Source organism: Electrona antarctica (genome assembly GCF_951216825.1).
Source record: "Electrona antarctica genome assembly, contig: scaffold_158, whole genome shotgun sequence".
In the NCBI taxonomy this organism is placed as follows: domain Eukaryota; kingdom Metazoa; phylum Chordata; class Actinopteri; order Myctophiformes; family Myctophidae; genus Electrona; species Electrona antarctica.
The window spans coordinates 124,266-147,926 of NW_027637821.1; the positions used below are offsets into that span (position 1 = coordinate 124,266).

Here is a 23,661-nt window from a genome sequence, read left to right on the forward strand (position 1 = left end):
AGGACTCTCTCTCTCACACACACACACCAGAGACTGGCAGCTGATTGGCTCATTCAGGGTTGCCAGGTTGGTGGCTGTCAGGTTGTCTAATGCCTGCTGCATTGTGTGTGTGTGTGTGTGTGTGTGTGTGTGTGTGTGTGTGTGTGTGTGTGTGTGTGTGTGTGTGTGTGTGTGTGTGTGTGTGTGTGTGTGTGTGTGAACCAGCTACACTGGCATTTAAACACATTCATATTGTAACTGTTGCCACTATAGGTGATATAGTTTGCTTTATTCCTAAAAGGTACAAGTTCATAATGAAGAAGTTCATAATTAAGTCACCTTTACGTTTAAAACATTATTCCATGTATTTGTGTCAAGTTGTTGTAACGCTTTTATTTTGAAGAGTCAAAGTCATGTTCCGTGTCTCGTTTGGTCTGCTCATGTAAATTGGGTACACAGCCACAAGCAGCCACAAGCAGCTAGCAGCAGCAGGGTGCAGCAGCTCCGTTTGCACTGGTCACACAAAGAGACTAAGTTACAAGAGACTGTCATAAGAAAGGTTATAAGGACCTAAGACTGAAGAGATTACCTTCTTTGTTATTTGCACGCAGCCAACGAGGTATTCGTTTTACTTTATTTTACTTTGGTAAAATGTTTGCATCGACATGCTGTGCATGTCATGTCGTAGAAGAAGAAGAAATGTTGGAGTTTGGAAGCGCTCGTTTGTATTAAGGGGTCGCGCTGCTGCCTCCTGCATTATGTGCAAATGCGAAACAGATGCATGCAGGGACGTTCAGTGACTTACGACGAGCGCTTCCAAACTCCAGCACTTAGAAAAAGAATCACTTGCACAGAATTTCTTGACAGAAAGTAGCTCATAACATGTCTACGGGGGATTTTTATGAAAAACAAGCTTTGCAGATTGAAAGAGAATAATTCAAGCTTGGACTACAGCTGCAATGTTGGTGAGTTTAACGTCGTTTAAGACAAGGAGATCGCAAACGCAAAATGATGAGTGGGGAGTGAATGGAGGGTATTGCAACTCTAGATTCATCCCATTATAAAAAAATCTAGAGTTGCAAATTGCGGCTATTCAAGGGACTGAAATGAGTTTGCTGCCAAAAACACAACACTGCATGATGTCACCTCAGCCGCGCTGTGTGTCAAGACATTTTATTAGCAACTACACACACCTGTCTGAGGTTGCTTGCCTCCAAAACAATTAAAGGGATTATGACATTAAAAAAAAGTGTTTGTAATTTTTCTTAATTTGTTTAGTTTACTGAGCTCAATTGCACCCAAAAAAACTGAACTTTTAACATGCAGTAGTATGTGCATGGTCTGGGGTTTTCTGGCTCAAACAAGTGCTCAGAGTTTTTTGCGGTTTGTGCTGTCACAGCCTGAAAATCCCATAGATGGCAATGGGATTTGCCAGCAGATGTCACTGTTTTCACAGTTTTGCCTGTTTTCATTGCAGCTCAAAAGGCTTCCAACCCCCAGAGAAAACTCCAGACCAGAGAAAATCCACTGAATGTTCAAAGTTCAGGTTTTTTGGGTGTAATTGAGGTCATACAACCTAAAAGAAAAAATATATATATGTTTTTTTTGTCTTCCAGAGCAACCAGAGCCCACATTACTCGTCACGCGCCCCAACGGCACAGAGCTGACGGTTGTGTCCTGCTCGGCGGTGTCCCGTCCCGCTCTGACAGTAACTCTGGAGGTTCCGTGCACACATTTAGGCTCTTCAAGCTACAGCAGCGTCCACTCAGTCAACGCCGACGGTACCGTCACAGTGAGCAGCACTGTCACACTGGACGGCTTCTGTAGCAGCAACGCTACACAGGTCCACTGTGTGGTCACTCTCTCCTCTGGCCTGGTGAAGGAGGTGACCCGTGTCATTTACTCTGACAGACAAGGTGAGAGACAGGGACGTGCACACACAGACATCAAAGGGGGCTTCAGCCCCTGCCCTTTTAACCGTCTGTAAAACAACTGCCCCTCTCCAGACCACGAATGCAGCATTTACTATGGTGAAAGAAATGCGAAATGCCACTCCTTTCCATGCCATACCGGAAGGCAGCATTCAGGACAATTGCTTTTTTCCGAAGTCTCCTGAACTTGGAACGTAGCATTTTGCGTTGAACAAATTTGTTTCGAAATCCATGTCGTACACCGCATCTCCAGTAGCTAAAGATTGCAGGGTTGCGCCCCGAAAATAGCTGATATACAAGCTCTCAACGCATCGCAGTGCGACGCATTGTGAGCTTGTAGATCTGCTATTTTCGCAATTTTTGTCCAAAAGTGCCCTCTTACAGGATTTCAGCCCCTGCCTCTCTAACACTCTCTGCACGTGCCTGGTGAGAGATGGATTTAACGCAGCACTGTGTAACTTTCCCCCTCTACCCCGGATTAGAACCCGGTTTCCTGAATGTCGGATCCCACAGCAGTGTTTGCATAGTGCTTAAGACAAAGGGAAATACTGAGAGAACGCACATAAGCATGTCCAATCATATCGACGCTGTACTCGACTATTGTTTTCCCGAGCAAATTACGTAGTATATTTAAATGAGTCTATATCATTACGCCGAAGCGCATTGGTCCTCCCTTTTTGTAATGCTCTTTGCCATGACTTAAACTTATAATAAAGGCTTTTTTCACCTCACTGGAACAGAGTGCCTTGGATCCTCTTCTTTATTTTCATGTTTTAACCTCGCCAACGAGCACCTGCATTCAGTTCAACAAACAAAGGACCACGGCAGCGCTCCCTTCTTCTATTCAACGTATAGTCTATATCATTGATTGATTGATTGAAAATGTTATTCACAGTATACAGAATGGGTGCATTTCAAATGAAAGCACAAGTCAATACAAAAACTGCCACGAGGACGAAACCATGACGTGTTTACATCAGGGTCCTCCACTTTCAATTCATCAGAACATTTAAATACATATATACGTCTATGAAAAACAGGAAATCATCATATAAAGAAAGTATATGACCCCCCCCCCATATAGGTAGATATGTTACTAATTAATTAGTATTATTTTGTTTTGCAGATCTGTATGAGACATGTGAAGCAGATCAGAGAGGTTGCAGTAAGTTATTTTATTTTAATCAAGTGCATGCCTGTTTGATCCATGAGTGTATCATTGTAGGACATATAACTCTCTCATCTTTCCTCACCAGTTATCATGGTTATTTCCATTGGTGTTGCTGTAATCATCACAACCATCGCAGTTGGATTAGTCTTCAGACATAGAAAAAAAGAAACAAGGTAATAATCAGAATTTTAAGACCTTTAAATGAAATGTAAAAGGGACCATTACTGCATCAAACATAATGAACAAACTATATATAAAAAGTAAAACTGGTCAAACATTGGCCAAATTGTAAAATAACCATTGTGAAAATAACCTCCAACCCCAATGCAAGGCGTTGTGAGCTTGTAGATCGGCTATTTTCACAATATATAATTATGTGGAACTGAGTCAAAGTAAATGTAATGCCTCAACTCCTACAATTCCAACTGCGAGCTTGTCAGGGTTGGAGGTCGACCCCTCCAGTTCAAATATAATTACTTTGGAGGGAACCCGGCCTGAAACGTTTGAGAAACACTGGACCCTGATGAAGAAGACCATGTGGGTTGGACATAAAGTTATTAAATTAAACTTTATTTTGGATTTATTTTTGCCTTTCTGCATCTGAACATGACAGTATAGGCCTACTGACTGTTGTTTAAAGATGGAGTGCCACAATTTTTGTATTCTTCCAGTTTTTCATGTGTCTATGAGGTGACAGTACTTCATTAGACACCCTGGAGTCGTTTTTATGTGCAATGGTGTATTAACTTTGTATTTAGGGTTTCTTCCTGGAGGCTGAACCCTTGACAGTCAAACGGGCCAATGAAATGAACAGTAATATAATGATATCACACTATCAGCCCCTCCCTTAACCCCTCCCCCTTTATCATACAACTACAGCTGTGGGTGCGGCTTCAGTTCAGGTGGATCACCCCCCATCACCACCCACCAGTCAAACCAGGCATACTTAATGAACTGGTGGGCGTGTCCACATAAAAGCATGATTTTAACAAATACTGTACACTTTTTGGAAAAAGTTCTTCCTCCTTATATTAGAAATAATACCTGATGATCATGTTTTAACCTCTCCTGTATAGGTCAACCAATGACGGCGAAATGAAACAGATTCCCCAAGAGTTATAAGACAGTTAAACACCAGACTACTCTGTCCATCTGTCTGTCCATTGGTGTACCTTCTAGGCAATCATGCTCCATTTTGAATGACGACGTGTTCAGCCCGTTTTTCTCCCTCGTTTATTTCTGGGACAAAGACGCCTTTCGTCTCTGACAACATTGAACCCCCAACCCCATGCTATTTGACCGGGAGGTGAATATGAATGCAGTTATACTGGACTTTGTTGTGTTTATGTTATGTGTGATCTCTAGTTCAGCATCAAATTAATATCTCATTCAGAAGTTAGGTCTACTGTCGCTGTGTGTTCATTTCTCTTCTCCCTTTCTCTGCATCTGTGTTTAGCATTAAAGGCTGCATTTCACCACTGGAAGAAACTGCAGTCACTCAATGCTAATAGTATTTGTAGATATAGCAGTAGCACAAGTAAAAATTTGCACTCTATGGACAGAAGAATAACCAAGTCTGTGTGTGTGTGTGTGTGACTGGATTGTTGAATTCCTACAATGACCATAATTCAGTCAGACAACTCACGAATAGATTTTGTGTTTACTTTTATTCTTTTTTACAGGTTAATACAGACAGGCAATTCAGTCAAAACAGTTCAGTTTTTTTCCCCTCCCCTGTACCGCACCCCCCTCCCCCCGTCCAGAGACAGCAAACAGATGCAAGGATAGATTATATATGCACAAAATGTATATAGAGAATAGGATAGCACACACATACACAGATAACAAAAAAAATACAAAAAACAAAACAAAACAATAAAGGCACTCACAAATAGATTGAACCAATATTTATTGTAGAATGAGAATAGTGTGCATATGATATTTGACTTGGCGTTCGGCTCTACTGCATTTTCTCCCTGCTCGGCGCAATTAAACACCATCATAAAACATTAAGAGCAGGGAGATAGATATACAATAAAACCCCAAGGGGAGCATAAATAACAGAGCCCACTGGTGGTGCTGGTTCTTAAGCTCTGCGCAGCTTAAATTCCGAGTTTTTAGACAGCTGGTGGATGGAAAAGAAGCTCCACCTCCGCAGACTTTTTGCGCGACGGCCAGATTCCCGGGTTTTTTTCATAGTGCCGACACCTCTCCAGAAGTGTAATTTTGAGAAAGAGAGATCTGATGTCGGCCCTCACCCGCAAACATTTCTATCGACTGTGGCAAGGACAATCACGGGCGGGGCCGGACCAGGCTCCAATCACAATATGCTAATAATATATACTAATATAATAATAGTAATAGTAATAGTAGTTGGAAGCTATATTTCACAATGTCACCCAAAAAGAAGGGGCCGCCTCCCAAACCAGTCGAGCAACAGATCACGGAACTCGAGGTTCAGCTGCACACGACAAAGAAGCTGAGGAACTTAGTGCAGCTGGGCCGGGACCGCTCGGCCGATGGCCTGGCCCAGGCCAGGAGGCAGGTCTCCAAGGACGCCCTGAGGACCAAGGAGGCTGAGCTGGAGGAGGCCGAGCTGGACCACAAGGCGCTCATCGACGAGTACAACGTGCGCATCGACCAACTGAATGCCGACCACCAGGCCACCGTCGCCGAGGAGAGGGCACGGTGCGCACGGACCGGCGAGCACATGCAGCGCGAGCACGACGAGCTGGAGACCCAGCTGCGCGGCTGCATCCGGGAGCTGAAGGAGGAGCGCAGGGAGCAGCACCTCGCCTGCGAGGCGCTGGAGAGCGAGCTGCACCGCAAGCACGAGGAGGAGAAGGCCGAGCTGCGGCGGCGGTACGCCGAGCGGGTCCGCGACACGGACGACAGGTACAAGGTGAAGGAGCTGACGCGGGAGCGGCTGCAGGACCTCCGCAGGCGGAGGGAGGTCAGGTGGCAGGAGGAGCAGTTCAACTTCCGCATCTCCCTCCTGCTGGGGGAGTTCCGGGAGATCCGGGCCCAGTACAACATCGTCAAGCACCAGACGGTGCACCAGCTGAAGGAGCAGGTGGACCATCTGCGGGGCGTGGCGAAGCAGCGCGAGGAGAAGATGGCCGAGGTGGTGGAGCAGAACAAGGGGTTCGCGGCAGAGCTCCGCAAGCTGCAGGCCAAGGCGGACGCGGATGACCGCTCGTTCCAGCAGCAGGTGCGCGACTACGAGAACGAGATGGCCAAGATGGCGACGCTGCGCGCGCGCATCCGGGCCAGCGCCAAGGATGCCACAAGGATCGAGGCGGCGCACCAGGAGCTGCTGCAGGTGTACAACGTGGCCAAGGTGGAGAAGGCGGAGCTGGACAAGAAGTACATGCTGGCCCTCCAGGAGATGCAGAAGGTCCTGTGTCTGAGCGGCCCCGTCAAGATGGGAACGGGGAACGCGGCGTCGTCCCCCATCGTATCGCCCCCGGGCATGGTTCAAATGATTGGGGAGGTTTGACTCAGTATAAAGAAGGATAGAGACTGAACTGGCGTGAAGCTTCCCCCCCCCCCCCCCCCCCAGTGGCATTTTGAAGCACCCGGAAGAACCGTCTCAGAACGTCTACTTCCGCATTTGACCACCACATTTTGGTGGTCAAATGCGGAAGTGCAACCGAGCGCTCAATGTTAAAGCCCAGCTGCACGGGGTTTCCCGGTGATGAATTCACGGGTCCGCCTGTAGTCCCTCCTCTTACCACTAGGGCCCAGTGCTTCAACGTTGAAGAGCCTCACTGGGGCCTTGGGTTTGACCGCACACACACACACACACCCCTCCTAATTAACAATCGGATCCTCGGACCAAATGAGTTAAAAACAACAGGTCAGGGTTTAAAGTATGTATATATCCTTCCTGTCTGTAATATTCAAAAAATAATATTGCCCATATCCATGCACTGAAGACTGAAGTGGACCATACCATTTCTTAACATTAATATTACTACTACTACTAATAATAAAATTATAATAATGAAAACAATAATAATCACAATATAATCACAATAATAATGTTAGCGCCGTTCAAGAAACGCAAGAAGACGCTTTTATTACAGTAAAACAAAGAAAACAATACAAAACTATAGCAGTTCAAAGCCTAGGTTTGAGCAGATGCCTTTTTGTGGCGGAATCGAATGAGTTCAGCGTCGGCGGCGTTTCAAGTCTATGTCGGGTCAAAGTTCCCGAGGATGGCGGCCGCCGCAATGAAGGCTCTGTTGCCAAAGAAGTTTCCGGAGTCTGAGAGTGAGGGCCGGAGTCTGGATATGTTTCATTTCAAGGTGGTCGAAGGTGTTTTTGGCGATGGATTTTAAATGTGACTGGAAGGACAGGGTGGAATCCAAGCATGACGGGTTGCAGATGGCTGGAAGATTGGGAGATACTAACCGGAGGGGTCCAAGCACAGAGCCCTGAGGCTGATTGGGGCTGGGGAATAACTGGGGAGGAACTATAGAGCCAGGTTCAGCCAGTAGGTATTGAGGTCATCAGCGTCCAAACCTGGGGTTTTGAGGACATGGGTGACTGAGGCGATATCAATATAAATATACTGTAGCTTATGGCCTAATGACTTTTTCCAACAACAAACGCGCTGCTACCAGACGGCTTTCAACGGTTCCCTCCAACTTGCGATCCGACTCGACGGTGCACCCACCGCCCATTCAACACCAGATTCCCGGAAACGGACACATTCCGACACCGACAGCAGCAGTAGCTCAGTGATAGAGGGGCCGGTAGAACAGCCGATTGGGAAACCGTGTGGTGGACCAGTTCGATCCCAGGCTCCCCCTGAGTTAGTGTCCTTGAGCAAGACCCCTAATTGCTCCCGATGTGCAGGTTGGTTGGTGGGTGCCTTGCGTGGTTTCCTCCACCATCGGTGTATGAATGTGTGAATGTAATGCACGATAGAAGCGCTATATAAATGCAATCGGTGTGGTGGAGAGCTACCTTAATGTGAGCTACCTCACATGGACTTCAAGCAAAGGCCAGACAGTGGTCATCATGGTGAACTTCTGGTCAGACAAAGGAGGAGCCAGGCCGCGGCCGCCGGAGTCCACGCGTATTATTGTTAGATGCTCGTTTACTATATAGAAGAGATGCTTAAAGTCCTTCCATTTGTTTTTTGTGGTTGGACAGCCTGTTGGGTTTGCCCCTCCCTCCCGGAACATCTAGATTCTTCTCCTTGAACCGCTTTATGCTCGTTCTCGACTTGTTCTTTTTTCTTACTTTGATTTGTTTTGTCTCGACAATTTTAAGAATGTCATTTAGATGTCAGACCTGTTAAGACCATGCAATGAATGCAATTTAGATGAACATTTAGCTTAACATTTAGCTGCCTTGTCGGGTGGGAGACATTCAGAGCATGTTTAGGATCAATGGAACTAACATCAAGTTCCTATTCAGGAACATTGTAAAGGAATAGTGCCATAACATTTTCCCCCCACATTATTTATTTTAATATTGATGTATTATTATTAATTAATATTAGCGGTGCACAATATAAATCGGTAGCATATCGAAGCGGTATCGATATCGGCAGATATGACCCTGCAAATAATCGGAGATCGGATATCGGTCATAATTTATTAATCGTGCACCCCTAATTATTACAATCTGGGTGTTTTGGGGGTGTGCTCGCTTGCGATATCCTCACGAGCCACCAGAGGGCACCGGCCGACGAGGTTGAGAGCCAGTGGTTTAGGTTCTTATGAGACGATCCACCTTGTTCTGCAGTGTTGTGTAAATGTATGATCTTTTTTTTGCTTGCTTACACATTACACATCAAACATTTTCGTGTCAAGGACCCCCAGAAATATATGTAATTGGCCGCCTACCCCCCCCCCCCCCCCCCCCCCCCCGCCCCCATCTGAAAATGTAGATTTAAGCTAAAAACGTCCTGAAAGAATATATATTCAAAGATTTGCGCAACATTGTCAAGATTTTTCAAAAAATTGCAGATCTACAAAGCTCGTAGTGCGGCACTTGGCGCTATGAGCTTGTAGATCTGCTATTTTTCAATAGCTAAAGTATAACATAATAAAATAGTATAAAAAATAAAGTATAAAAGTATAAAAAATAAAACAAAATAAAAACAAGGCAACTACTGAAATATATAATATATTAGGAAGTATGAACTATACTTGTTGAGGGGCAGCTTTAGTCCTCACACGTCTCATATTTGCCATTGACATTGAAAGGAGAAATTAGGTCATGTGCCTCAAATATGATGTAAATTTGTGGCAACACAAACATTAAATGCCATTGACAATGAAGGGAAACTTTACGTCGTATGTAGACGAGCAAATCGGCTAACCAATCACATAAGTTGTTCATGAGATGATGTGTGATGATGATAAGAGCGCCCCTCACTTCACACGGGTGTGATTTTTTTTATAATAATAATGACTTCTTTTTTCAGTTCAACAAAAAATGTAAACAATTCAAATTTAAAATGCATGAAAAAGGTACAGTATCAGTCACCAGAACCAGGGACATGTGTTTTCAATGGGTCTGACGTGCTGGATGGGCTTATGCACTGTCGGTCTGATCAACTGAATCAAATAAATCAAATAAATATTGAATCGAGAAACTTAAAAACTGCACACAAAAAAAGCCCTACTAGAATGGCCCCAGGTGTCTCTAATACACCTTGCTTATATGGGCTTAAAGCCCATATAAGCTCATAACTTGCATTGTTGTGAGCTTGTAGATCACAACTTGTAGATCATTGCTATCTTTAGTCAAATGTTTGCCTCCAGAATACAGGCTCCGCCTTTTTGTTAACTAATTGCCAATATAGTAACAGACTAAACAACTTAATCAATAAAGCCCCTACAGATAAATCAAATAAGCAGACCCTTTTAATTTATTTTTTATAAATGTTTTGGGGAGGAAAATTGCCCCAGGAGAAGGAGTTTAAAGGACAACTTTGTTTTGTTTTTGTTTTTTCAACCACGGTTCATGTTTTAGGTCGTTATTAGAGAACGTAATAGATGAGTATTATTATTTTTGTAATTTGCTGCTTTCTTTCATTTTAGCGATTTTAGGTAATTTTGACAGGGGGCGGGGGCATTCGAACATGGGGCTAAATATGTATTTTTTTTACACAATTTTATGGCGATTTTTTTATTATTATTATTTACTATTGTTCTACTAGACCTGAGTAAATTACATCTGGCCACAGGAGTTGATTTCCGTGTGTCTGAACATAGAACTGACTACTAGGGGGCTGCCATACTGTGCGTTATAGGCTCAATGTCAGTTTGTCACCTCCTCCATCACATTGAATAGATCCTGTGATCTTTTGTAGCCAAATGTAATTTACCCAGGTCTAGTAGGACTATAGTAAATTATCGCCATAAAACTGTGTGAAAGAAATACATATTTAGCCCCATGTTCGAATGCCCCCGCCCCCCCTGTCAAAAATAGCTAAAATCGCTAAAATGAAAGAAAGCAGTAAATTAAAAAAATCACACCCGTGTGAACTGAGTGGTGCAACTACACATTTATTGTTATAGTTACTGTACATTATGTCAGTGACGTCACATACTAACCATAGCAACCATGCTCGTTTTTTTGGTTGCTAACCATAGCAACCATGCTCGTTGTTTTGGTACGAACAAACACGGGTACACGGGTACAAAGCCAGTTGTTGGAGTGGTTTGCACCACTCAAAAATATATAGGCTACTCATCTTTTACCTTCTCTCTAATAAGAACCTAAAACATGAACCTTGGTTGAAAAACACTGTTCACTTGTATGATAGACAACACCATGTGTCCAGGTGAATACAATGGGATCTTATACTTTTCTCCTGTATGACAGAAAGGGCCGATTCATACTCCTATTTTACCGCTGTAGTGCCGAAATGATTTTAGCTCATCAGAAATTTTCAGTAGCACCGAAGAGACGACTTTAGGACGGTACCCGCCCCCCGAACCTCAAATGACGTCACATTGTAGGCTCTACAGAGCCGAACCGACTTTTATTCGGCTCTAAAATAGGAGTATGAATCGCGCCATAGACAACACTGTGCTAAAGTTTATAGACTTACTTTTCTCCTGTATGATAGACAACACCGTGTTCAGGTGGGGTTTGAGTTCGTGTTCGATCAGTTCGATGCTGCCCAGGACTCTGATGGAGCCTAAAGCGTTGTTCAGCTCTTCTGTGGAGGAGGAAGAGACAAACGCATAAAAAAATCACACCCATGTGAAGTGAGGGGCGCTCTTATCATCATCATACATCATCTCATTCCGGCCAATCACAATTTGCGAAATTGTGTCCTCACTTTTGTCTTCAATGTTTGTGTTTACACAAACACTCAAAACGTACCATTCATTGTCAATGGCATTCAAAGTTTGTGACAATGTTTGTGTTTACACAAAATCTCAAAGCTAGGGGGGGAAAATAAGCGGTACAGGGGTGTTATAGATAGGTGCTCTGTGGTCATACAGGTAAGAACATGAATAAAATATGTGGCGGGGGGGGGGGGAGCACTACTTTGATAACACATTATTTTAAAGTAAACATATATACTATCTGTCAATGTTCAGATCATCTGTGCACGCGGGGAAGAGACAGATTATCAGACAAACACTGGTGATACACACAATGTCCACAAGGTGGCACACTGTACTGCACTGTGTTCACTGGTAAAGCACAGCTCATGAATTGACTTATAGATTACAGCATTCTCCAACTATTTATCTCCCCTCCTATATTCAGCTATAGTGTCGATTTTCGTCTTACACAAATATTACATTCCCATTGATAATGAATGGAGAATTTACATCATACTAGAGCGGTGCCCGTTGGAGCCTCTACAGCGATAGAGGCACCGCTGTTGGAACGATGCAAGTTGGAAATGCATCTTGTAGATCTGCTATTTTTCAGTATAACATAATGCTTTAGTTAAAACACCAAAAGGGGTTCCCGTCCAGAACTTCAGGTGGTTAGAAAACACTGATGTAAAAGTATCCCTATATGGTCTGACTCTACACAGTGGTATATATACCGTCTGGGATGTAGGGATCCAAGCGTCTGTCCACCCGCAGCGCTGTGGGGGTGACGGGACGGTCAGGGTGGCCCATCCTGTGCAGAGCTCTGCAGTGGCAAAACAAAAGTGTTCACATCCATGATCCACACAGTAACCAACACAGCATGTTTCACCCACTTTACAATCTGCAGGTTTCATTATTATCATCATCATCATCATCATTATTTTGGTAGTTTAATTTAGATAATTTTCCTGATTGGATGAAATTGGTGACCCCTCCCCATAGCCCTATAGAGCGTCGCAGTCCCGCCTCCTACCCTGGACCAGGAAATGAAACCCAATGCATTTTTCCCATAGACATTTCTTAAAGTATTTATTTAAAGACGGTTACGCCGCGGACAAAGCCAACTCGAGTCGTGACAACTCATGACAACACAAACAATATTTTGGACCAAACAAATAATTACAAAGAAGAAAAACAACAACAAAAGTGTTGTAACCTGCCGTTTTTTTCTTCTTTCTAATTATTTGTTTGGTCCAAAATATTGTTTGTGTTGTCATGAGTTGTCACGACTCGAGTTGGCTTTGTCCGCGGCGTAACCGTCTTTAAATAAATACTTTAAGAAATGTCTATGAGGAAAATGCATTGGGTTTCATTTCCTGGTCCAGGGTAGGAGGCGGGACTGCGACGCTCTATAGAGTGCTTCAAGAACACTGGGCATAGCAGTGGGTGTGGTTTTCTGGTTCCACTGAAAAAAATCGGCCATTAATTTTTCCCCCAAAGAGCATTACAAAAATATTTTTATATCAATGATTGTAAGCCTATATAATCAAGCCATCCAGGATTCTGGTGAATCGTGACCATAAAGTATTTGATTCTGTGAAAAAATTTAAACCCGCTAAAAAACCACTAATTAAATATTAAATTATTCATTTTCACAGGATCAAAAGGTTTCAAAGGATCCTGGGTTGATGTAAACTGCAGTGAGTACGGTGTGGCGTTACCTTGGCGACATTGATGATGATGATGTCAGGAATGTGCAGGTCGGCAGCGACAGGTGAGTCCTTTCCCGATCACGTCAGCCTCATCTGCCTTCTGTCTGTGAAGGAGAGTAGAAACGTTTTAGTACCGAGTGGTAAAGGGACGTGCAGAGAGTGTTAGAGAGGCAGAGGCTGAAATCCCGTATAAGAGGGCACTTTTGGACAAAAATAGCGAGCTTGTAGATCTGCTATTTTCGGGGTGCAACCAATCGCTCTTTAGCTAGTGGAGATGCGGTGTAGCGACATGGATTTCTAAACAAATTTTGTTCAACGCAAAATGCTGAGTTCAAGTTCAGGGAAAAAAAGGAATTTTTCCTGAATGCTGCCTTCCGGCATGGTATGGAAAGGAGTGGCATTTGCATTTCTTTCACCATGTACTAAATGCTGCATTCGTGGTCTGGAGAGGGCAGTTGTTTTACAGACGGGTAAAAGGGCAGGTGCTGAAGCCCCTTTGACACTTGTATGAACAATACAGTTATATGTGCTTCAGACATCAGTGATCAGTACACTATCAATTTAAACTAACTAAATATTTAATTTGCTCTAAAATAATCACATTTCTATCTTTTAGTGACTTTAATCAAATCATAAAAACTGTATTCTGCACTGTGGTCATCATAGGCATAATGCATCAAGACATTACAACAGATGTCTTTCCCACAGCACCATCTGTCTATATGACAAATTTGACAATGTAGATCATTGTCATAGGGGTCCTGGAGGGAGTTTCAGGGGGTCCCCGGCAGCTAAACGATATAGTTAGGATTAGGAACCAAATGGACCCTTATAGGTCTGTAACTCTGAGTGTTGGAACCAAATGGATGGATTTTACAATATGAATCGGGGTCCCAGAGATAGAAATGCCATTAAATGGGGGGATCGTAGCCTAAAAATGCATGTCAAACTGGGCATCCTTAAAATGAAAATGGTTGAGAATCACTGCTAGAGAATCACTGCTTCTCTTATGGGGGTCCCTGGCATAGCTTTTCAAATGGGGATCCGTGGGCTAATAATAAATGTCGATTTGGAGGTCCTTGGATATGAAAACGTTTGAGAACGTTCATGTTTTATCTTAATTGGTTCATGTTTTAGCTTAATTGTTATTAGAGAAAGTAAAAGATGAGTGTACTTTTTTTTTCATTTGCTGCTTTCTTTTGTTGGGGCTAAATATGTATTTTTAATAGCGATTTATTTTTTTGAATATCTACTATAGTCCTACTAGACCCCAGGAAATTCTGGCCACCAAAGATCACAGGATCTACTGAATGTGAAGGGGTGACAAACTGACATGTTGAGCAGTAGCCTACAACACAGTATGGCATCCCCCTATAGTACCCCCCTTCACATTCAGTAGATCCTGTGATCTTTTGTGGCCAGCTGTAATTTCCTGGGGTCTAGTAAGACTATAGTAAATAATAAAAGAAATCACACCCGTGTGAACTGAGTGGTGTAAGGTCTTATATAGCCTGATCAGCTCTGATCTGACGTCATGTCTGACGTAATGAAATCACACCCAGATGGACTGGGTGACCGTAGCAACCATGCTCATTTTTTGAGCACAGACAGACAGACAGACACGTAAACTAACAAAGCCAGTCGTAGGAGTGGTTTACACCACTCAAAAAATAAATTGCTATAAAATTGTGTTTTAAAAAAAAGATATTTAAGTCTGAATGCCCCGGCCCCTGTTAAAAATAGCTAAAATAGCTAAAACGAAAGAAAAATGGAAAGAATAATAATAACACTCATCTTTTACTTTCTCTAATGACAACCTAAAACATGAACCTTGGTTGAAAAAAACTAAAGTTGTCCTTTAATATAATATAAATGCTGTTCCTACCTGGTGAAGTTGAGGTAAATTTCATGAGACTGTGTTGCTTGTATAGGGGTGAACACGGCAGGTCCTTTCATGGACGGAGCTGGAACACCATAGCCTTGTTGTTGTCAGTGTAAAAACGGTGTTGTTTTCTTTCCGTTTAGACTGCCTGGCTGGAGGGTGTTTACCTGCTGGTCCAGCTGGCTGCCTGGCTACTTCTGTCTAGGCTTTACGCAGATTAAATCTTTTCCCAAGCTGCTGTCGCCTCTCTCTCTCTCTCTCGTGCATCTGTCATCTCTGATCCTGGACGGTGAACAACAGGTGTGTACGGGATTTAGGACCGACGACTCGGCCCGTGAGAACTGTCCGAAGAAGATCCCCCGCAAAGTATTTCAGCTTTCTAGACTCCATCACGCCAACCTTCCGGTTCGTTTGGAAGGCCTTCCCTCTATTGACTGCCATATATATATAGGGCAGCATACCTGGCTGAATGGGTACCTGTTTTAACCCATTCTGAACGGGAACACCTTTTGGTGTTTCAAGGATTATGTAAATACTTTAGCTATTGGAAAATAGCAGATCTACAAGCTTGTACTGTAGGTCTGCTATTTTTGAGAAATCGTGAAAATGTGGTGCAAATCTTTGAATATATATATATTCACATCGGACATTTTTAACTCAAATCTTTGCTTATTGAGGGGGGTCCCTGGAACAACATATTTTCACATGGGGGGGGGTCGGCGGCCAAAAACTTTTGGGGTCCGTGACATGAAATAGCTGACATAGACACAGAAAACTGTCAGGATTTAGAAGATATTTGTAGAATCGTCCTCAGGTCTAAATGGGTTAAACTGCAAGTTATGGTCATTAAGGGCTATCACTTTATTAAGTGTTTCTGGTAATGTTATTGTCCTCATTTTGTATGTTCATGGCAAAAAAAAGAATACAAAAAAAGACAAAAAAGTCCACACAAGCCAGCGATGACCCCTGCTAATATAATATGCGATTTGTGAAAAAAGAGGGACAAACTATTTTTGAAGTTTGTACAGTATGTATTTTCAGGTATCCAGGCTTCAATACGTATATATGCTTTATGCCCATGTTTATGCCTAAAAGAAAACATACTATGTTTTTAATTGTGCAATTTGAAGGAAGCTTGCCTTGTCGTTCCCTGAAGTAAATTGTTATACGACAATAGAGCAGTCAGGCAAATATATATTTAAATTATTTGTTTCATTCATCTATTAATGGCCTTCTGCAGTGGCTTTCAACCAGTGGTCAGAGGACCACCAGTTGTCCTTGAGGGGGTTCCAGGTGGTCCCCAGCTAAATGATGGACTTGGTAACTAAATATCTTTTAAATCTTGATAGCGTAAAATGAAACCAAATGGACCCTTGCTTGGTTTCATTTTACACTCTCAAGAGTTAAAGTATTGTTAGACATCTGCATTACTTAAAAAGCACCACTTCACCACTTTTCAACCTATCTTCATATAGTAGATCCTCACTAATAATCATGATAAAATGGCACAATTTCTTTCTACTCAGTCTGTGTCTCATAGCAGGGCTGTGGGCAGTTCAGAAACCTGTCCACCAGTGACAACATCGTTGTTTTTTCAGGAATAGAAAGCCTGCAGTTTCTATTAGCTTTGATTCCCCATCGATAAATGGTGCATTTTATATAAAGCCTTTATCCAAGGCGCTTAATAGACATTAGCATTCACACACACACATTCATACACTTTTACATAGATTGTGCATTACATTCACCCATTCACACACACATTCACACAGCGATAGCGGCAGGAAACCATGCAAGGCACCAACCAGAACATCAGGAGCAATTAGGGGTTCAGAGTCTTGCTCAAGGACACTTCAACACCAACTCTGGGGGAGCCCACAGGTTTCCAACTGGCAACCTTGCGGTTACCATCCAGCCACTCTACCCCTGAGCCACTGCCGCTCGATGATGTCACTGGTGGACGGGTTTCTGAACTGCCCACAGCCCTATATGAGACACATAACAGAGTAGAAAAAAATGGTGCCATTTTATCATGATTATTAGTGAGGACCTATTATATGAAGATACATTGAAAAGCGGTGAAGTGGTCCTTTAAGTTAATTTACAAGAAGTCTACACAATTAGAGAGTGTAGTAGAATTGTAATTTTGATCAACGTTTGCCTGTTATCTCTCCTAATGGTACCACATCAACACAGGATGGAAATGTGTAGATAGATATTCTTCAGTTTTGGGTCTGCAAGGCTAAATCTCATCAAATGGTGGTCCGTGTGAAAAGGGTTGAAAGCCACGGCCCTACTGCGTTGCACAACAAGGTCACGCTAAACTAGCGAAAATAGTCAATCTACTACAAGCTTAGCTCACAACAACCCATTACTGTAAAGTTGACTTTAACCCATTCTGGGTGGGAACGCCTTTTGGTGTTTTAAGCATTATGTTATACTTTAGCTATTGCAAATCTACAAGCTCATAGCGCTACGAGCTTGTACATCTGCCATTTTTGAAAAATCGTGAAAATGTTGCGCAAATCTTTGAATATATATTCTTTCAGAGCAAACGTTTTTAACTCAAATATTAGCTTCTGGGGGGTCCGTGGGATAACATATTTTCAGATGGGGGTCGGCTGCCTAATACGGATAATTCTGGGTGTCCTTGACATGACATATTTGAGCACCACTGACATAGAAACATAGGTTTTCAGAAAACTGTCAGCCGTCCTCAGGTTTAAATGAGTTAAAGTGGTCCAATCTCTCTGTGCGTTTTATAAATATTATAGGCCTATTAATGAAAGCAAGAGCTTAATTGTGACTAAATAAGAACTATACTGGATCCATTGGAACATTATGTTCTTTTCCATTTTCTGAAAAATAGAGATTTTGACCTTAACTTTTCAGACATACAAGGTTGGACAAACAAGACTTCTGCCCGACATTGATACTTTACTTTTGCATTTGATGTTGAAGGACTCCCTACTTCTAACAGAAAATAATGACCAATTAAAACATCAAAGCCAACAGTCAACTATTACTAGTAGAAAAATAAAATAAAGTAGTCTTACTGAAGGTAGACCGAAGGAAATGCAGTCACACGTGAATGTTGCTCCTAATAATTATGCAACACATTCTCACCGCCAACTTGCGTCGTCGCATTATTTATCGTCTCCGTCGGGTGGCAACCTCATAATGTCCAAAAGTTAGTTTTCACGATTCGAATTCAAAGTAGCAGATCGACAAGCTGAAAACGTGGCGCTTTGCACCGCGATTTGAGCTTGTAGATCTGCTACTTTTGATGCTTAACCAATTCCGGGCGGGAACCCCTTTTGGTGTTTTAAGCATTAGGTTATACTTTAGCTATTGAAAAATAGCAGATCTACAAGCTCATAGCGTGGCACCGAGTGCCGCGCTACGAGCTTGTAAATCTGCTATTTTTTGAAAAATCGTGAAAATGTGGTGCAAATCTTTGAATATATATTCTTTCAGAGCGAGCGTTTTTAACTCAAATCGTTGCTTCTGGGGAAGGGTCGGGGCCCTCGAACAACATATTTTCAGATCGGGTCGGAGGCCAAATACATTTTACATTTCTTTGGGGCTCCTTGACATGAACCACTGACATAGAAACATAGGGTTTTTCAGAAAACTGTCAGGATTTAGAAGGCATTTGTAGAATCGTCCTCAGGTCTAAATGGGTTACGTGTGACGCTGCTGTAGTGGTGATCAAATAGGGCAGTGGTTCTCAACCAGTGGTCTGGGGACCATCCAGTGGTTCTTGAGGGGGTTCCAGGTGGTCCCCAGCTAAATGATGGAGAGTTGGTAACCAAATGGGCCCTTATAGATCTTTAACTCTTGAGAGTGTAACATGAAACCAAATGGACCCAGCGTACAGGTCCATTTGGTTTCATGTTACCCTCTCAGTTATTTTTTAAACATCTGCATAACTTAATTTACAAGAGGTCTACGCAATTAGAGAATGTAGAAGAATTGTTATCTTTGATCAACGTTTGCCTGTTATCTCTCCTAATGGTACCTGCAGTGCCACATCAATACACCATGGAATTGTGGACAAAATCCAACAATATCAAAATAATGCTCTAGTTTGGGTCTGACGTCTTGAGAGGCTAAATGTCATCACATGGTGGTCCGTGGCTCAAATAATGCCGAATAAATAATGGGCCTTGAAATGAAAAAAGGTTGAAAAACACTGAAGTAGGACGTTCATTTACAAAAGAAAACTCATAAAAAGTGAGAATATGGAGATAAGGTTTCTGCCCGACAGCAACGATAAGATATATATAGAGCACCGAAGTCCTGACGTCAAATGTGCTGACCTCATTACATTTTGGCAAGTTGCTATGGCCAAATTTAGCCCAATGAGTGTTTTTATGCAAAACTAATGCTTGGAATGGCTTCAGCATCATGACAACAACCTAGTTTGATATGTCACATGCTACTTAAAGCATAAGGAAATTTAGAAAATATTGCCTTATAATAGGATGTCAATGGTGGCCATACTGTACAGGCCATTTTCAACACTTTCCCCTCTGACAATTCCAGGCAACTTTCTTTCTGTTATTCAGGATATATTGAAGATGCAAAATCAGTTGAGTTGGTTTTTTTTGCAATTAGTTAGAGGTCAAATTTCATTATTACTGGACTAATAGGGGGGATTTTAGATCTCTTCATATAAGAACTGTGTTTGAAAAATAAACCGATCATCCCGGCCTTTTCACTCATGTGGATATGAAGCATCGACTGAAGGTGGAAATGTACCCCCCTGACAGAAAGGCTGGGATGATCGGTTCATTTTTCAAACACAGATCTTATATGAAGCGACCTAAAATCCCTCTATGGGGATTTCAATGCAAATAAAAAAAATACATGAACCTGTGTACTGGCGCCCTCTACTGAAAGTGACGTCAGACTTCGGTGCTCTATTGTCCTTGCCCCAAGATCTGTAGACCTTCTTCAATACAGTACCTGAAATAGGTACGTGATAGGCAGGCAGGCAGCCCACCTATCGCGTCCACCGAGCATCAATATAAACGACGTAGCAGTGAGAGTTTGTTGTGTACTTAACCCCATTCTGGATGGGAACCCCTTTTGGTGTTTTAAGCATTATGTTATACTTTTAGCTATTGGAAAATAGCAGATCTGCAAGCTCGTAGCGCGGCACTTGTGGATCTGCTATTTTTTGAAAGGTTGTGAAAATGTTTTCATGATTCTCGAACGTTTTTAACTCAAATATTTTCTTCTGTGGGGTCCCTGGAACAACATATTTTCAGATGGTGGTCGGCAGCCAATTACATATATTTTTGGGGGTCCTTGACATGAAAATGTAGACATAGAAACATAGGTTTTTCAGAAAACTGTCAAGATTTAGAAGACATTTTGTAGAACCTGTTGTCAGGTCAATATGACATCCTCCATTCACACGTCGGGTTCTGAACGGGCCAACTCAACTCTTCCGCCAGTCTCCTGACCCTCTCTATAGAATCACTAAAAGTTCCAAGAGTCTGTCATTGTAAAAGTTCCAGCGGTCACAAAGGGCTCGGCTGCGTTGAGCACACTGTAGTCTCTTGACGCGCGCACATTTCAAATGCTTCCTTCCTTCCGCCTAAACAATGTGCATTGGACGTAGTATGCCCCTCTCACCCACTTCGGTTTCGTCTTTGCAGTCACGTAAATGTGTCCTACGCTAAATCAAAAGCCAGATCCCGAAAATCTACGTATATCTAGGTTGCAGAGGAGGGCCCTCCCCCCAAATGTGCACGTGAGCACAGCACACACACACACTGGCGTTTTCCACTAAAGCCCTATATACTTCTTGTCCAATTAATACAAGCTGACAATGTGCCTGGATTGTGCCACTGTGAGCTTGTAGATCTGCTACTTAAAACCTTTGCTTCTGTAGAACGCCACAACGGTAAGGCCTTCCGGTCTGATTTACGGATATGTTATAGAGCTCCACGAGACGCACGCGTGGAACTGTAGTACGTCCTCGGGCGACCTTTCTAGTCGACATGGCGCGCGCGAACGTTCCACTACACCGAGTGGCGCGCTACGAGCTTGTAGATCTGCTACTTAAAACCTTTGCTTCTGTAGAACGCCACAACGGTAAGGCCTTCCGGTCTGATTTACGGATATGTTATAGAGCTCCACGAGACGCACGCGTGGAACTGTAGTACGTCCTCGGGCGACCTTTCTAGTCGACATGGCGCGCGCGAACGTAAAAACCTTTGCTTCTTTAGAACGCCACAACGGTAAGGCCCTCCAGTCTGCTTTTCGGATAGGTTATAGAGCTCCCAGATACGCACGCGTAGAACTGTAGTACGTCCTCGGGCGACCTTTCTAGTCGACATGGCGCGCGCGAACGTTCCACTACACCGAGTGGCGCGCTACGAGCTTGTAGATCTGCTACTTAAAACCTTTGCTTCTGTAGAACGCCACAACGGTAAGGCCTTCCGGTCTGATTTACGGATATGTTATAGAGCTCCACGAGACGCACGCGTGGAACTGTAGTACGTCCTCGGGCGACCTTTCTAGTCGACATGGCGCGCGCGAACGTTCCACTACACCGAGTGGCGCGCTACGAGCTTGTAGATCTGCTACTTAAAACCTTTGCTTCTGTAGAACGCCACAACGGTAAGGCCTTCCGGTCTGATTTACGGATATGTTATAGAGCTCCACGAGACGCACGCGTGGAACTGTAGTACGTCCTCGGGCGACCTTTCTAGTCGACATGGCGCGCGCGAACGTAAAAACCTTTGCTTCTTTAGAACGCCACAACGGTAAGGCCCTCCAGTCTGCTTTTCGGATAGGTTATAGAGCTCCCAGATACGCACGCGTAGAACTGTAGTACGTCCTCGGGCGACCTTTCTAGTCGACATGGCGCGCGCGAACGTTCCACTACACCGAGTGGCGCGCTACGAGCTTGTAGATCTGCTACTTAAAACCTTTGCTTCTGTAGAACGCCACAACGGTAAGGCCTTCCGGTCTGATTTACGGATATGTTATAGAGCTCCACGAGACGCACGCGTGGAACTGTAGTACGTCCTCGGGCGACCTTTCTAGTCGACATGGCGCGCGCGAACGTAAAAACCTTTGCTTCTTTAGAACGCCACAACGGTAAGGCCCTCCAGTCTGCTTTTCGGATAGGTTATAGAGCTCCCAGATACGCACGCGTAGAACTGTAGTACGTCCTCGGGCGACCTTTCTAGTCGACATGGCGCGCGCGAACGTTCCACTACACCGAGTGGCGCGCTACGAGCTTGTAGATCTGCTACTTAAAACCTTTGCTTCTGTAGAACGCCACAACGGTAAGGCCTTCCGGTCTGATTTACGGATATGTTATAGAGCTCCACGAGACGCACGCGTGGAACTGTAGTACGTCCTCGGGCGACCTTTCTAGTCGACATGGCGCGCGCGAACGTTCCACTACACCGAGTGGCGCGCTACGAGCTTGTAGATCTGCTACTTAAAACCTTTGCTTCTGTAGAACGCCACAACGGTAAGGCCTTCCGGTCTGATTTACGGATATGTTATAGAGCTCCACGAGACGCACGCGTGGAACTGTAGTACGTCCTCGGGCGACCTTTCTAGTCGACATGGCGCGCGCGAACGTAAAAACCTTTGCTTCTTTAGAACGCCACAACGGTAAGGCCCTCCAGTCTGCTTTTCGGATAGGTTATAGAGCTCCCAGATACGCACGCGTAGAACTGTAGTACGTCCTCGGGCGACCTTTCTAGTCGACATGGCGCGCGCGAACGTTCCACTACACCGAGTGGCGCGCTACGAGCTTGTAGATCTGCTACTTAAAACCTTTGCTTCTGTAGAACGCCACAACGGTAAGGCCTTCCGGTCTGATTTACGGATATGTTATAGAGCTCCACGAGACGCACGCGTGGAACTGTAGTACGTCCTCGGGCGACCTTTCTAGTCGACATGGCGCACGCGAACGTAAAAACCTTTGCTTCTTTAGAACGCCACAACGGTAAGGCCCTCCAGTCTGCTTTTCGGATAGGTTATAGAGCTCCCAGATACGCACGCGTAGAACTGTAGTACGTCCTCGGGCGACCTTTCTAGTCGACATGGCGCGCGCGAACGTTCCACTACACCGAGTGGCGCGCTACGAGCTTGTAGATCTGCTATTTAAAACCTTTGCTTCTGTAGAACGCCACAACGGTAAGGCCTTCCGGTCTGATTTTCATATGTTATAGAGCCCAGCAACCCCGGCCGACACCTCCAAGGCTTCCTGGGTGATGGCGAGGAGGAGGAGGAGGGCTGCCACGTCACCTCACAGTCCAACTGTCTGTGTACGCCTCTGCTGTGCCTGAGGGAGGCACGCGCGCACACACACGCACGCGCACACACTCACCTGCCCAGGCCATTGATGCCAGACGACCCTCGGGCCAGGCACTGCAGCCTCAGCCTCTCCACGGGATCTGAACTCACACACAGACGTCTCTTGGCGTCCAGCGCCATCTCTCGGTCGTGCCTCGACGTCCTGGCCATGGCTGAACACACAGAGCACATTAATATAATGTGTAACATTATAGTGGATGCAGTTAGCTTAATGCTAATTCCGATTAGCAAATGTGACCAGATGGACACTGATGATACTTTTGGAATAAGAACCAAGTTCATAGACTAAGACTACGCCACTCTCAATGGGTGAGAGACCCGTATT

At 44.0% G+C, this 23,661-nt stretch overlaps 1 protein-coding gene across 2 annotated transcripts; it reads left to right on the forward strand.

The window, feature by feature from the left end:
* The first annotated feature begins 824 nt into the window (after positions 1 to 824).
* Positions 825 to 13,095, forward strand: LOC306918630 (uncharacterized protein). 2 transcript variants are annotated; one of them, XM_079531521.1, is made up of 5 exons: positions 825 to 944; positions 1,596 to 1,895; positions 3,037 to 3,075; positions 3,167 to 3,254; positions 13,046 to 13,095. In XM_079531521.1, exons 1-5 carry the CDS (start codon positions 881 to 883, stop codon positions 13,074 to 13,076), a joined length of 522 nt encoding a protein of 173 aa, XP_079387647.1. In that variant the 5' UTR covers positions 825 to 880; the 3' UTR covers positions 13,077 to 13,095. The 2 variants fall into 2 exon arrangements, with proteins under 2 accessions (XP_079387647.1, XP_079387646.1); XM_079531520.1 differs by lacking the exon at positions 13,046 to 13,095 and adding an exon at positions 4,158 to 4,481.
* Positions 13,096 to 23,661: the final 10,566 nt, after the last annotated feature.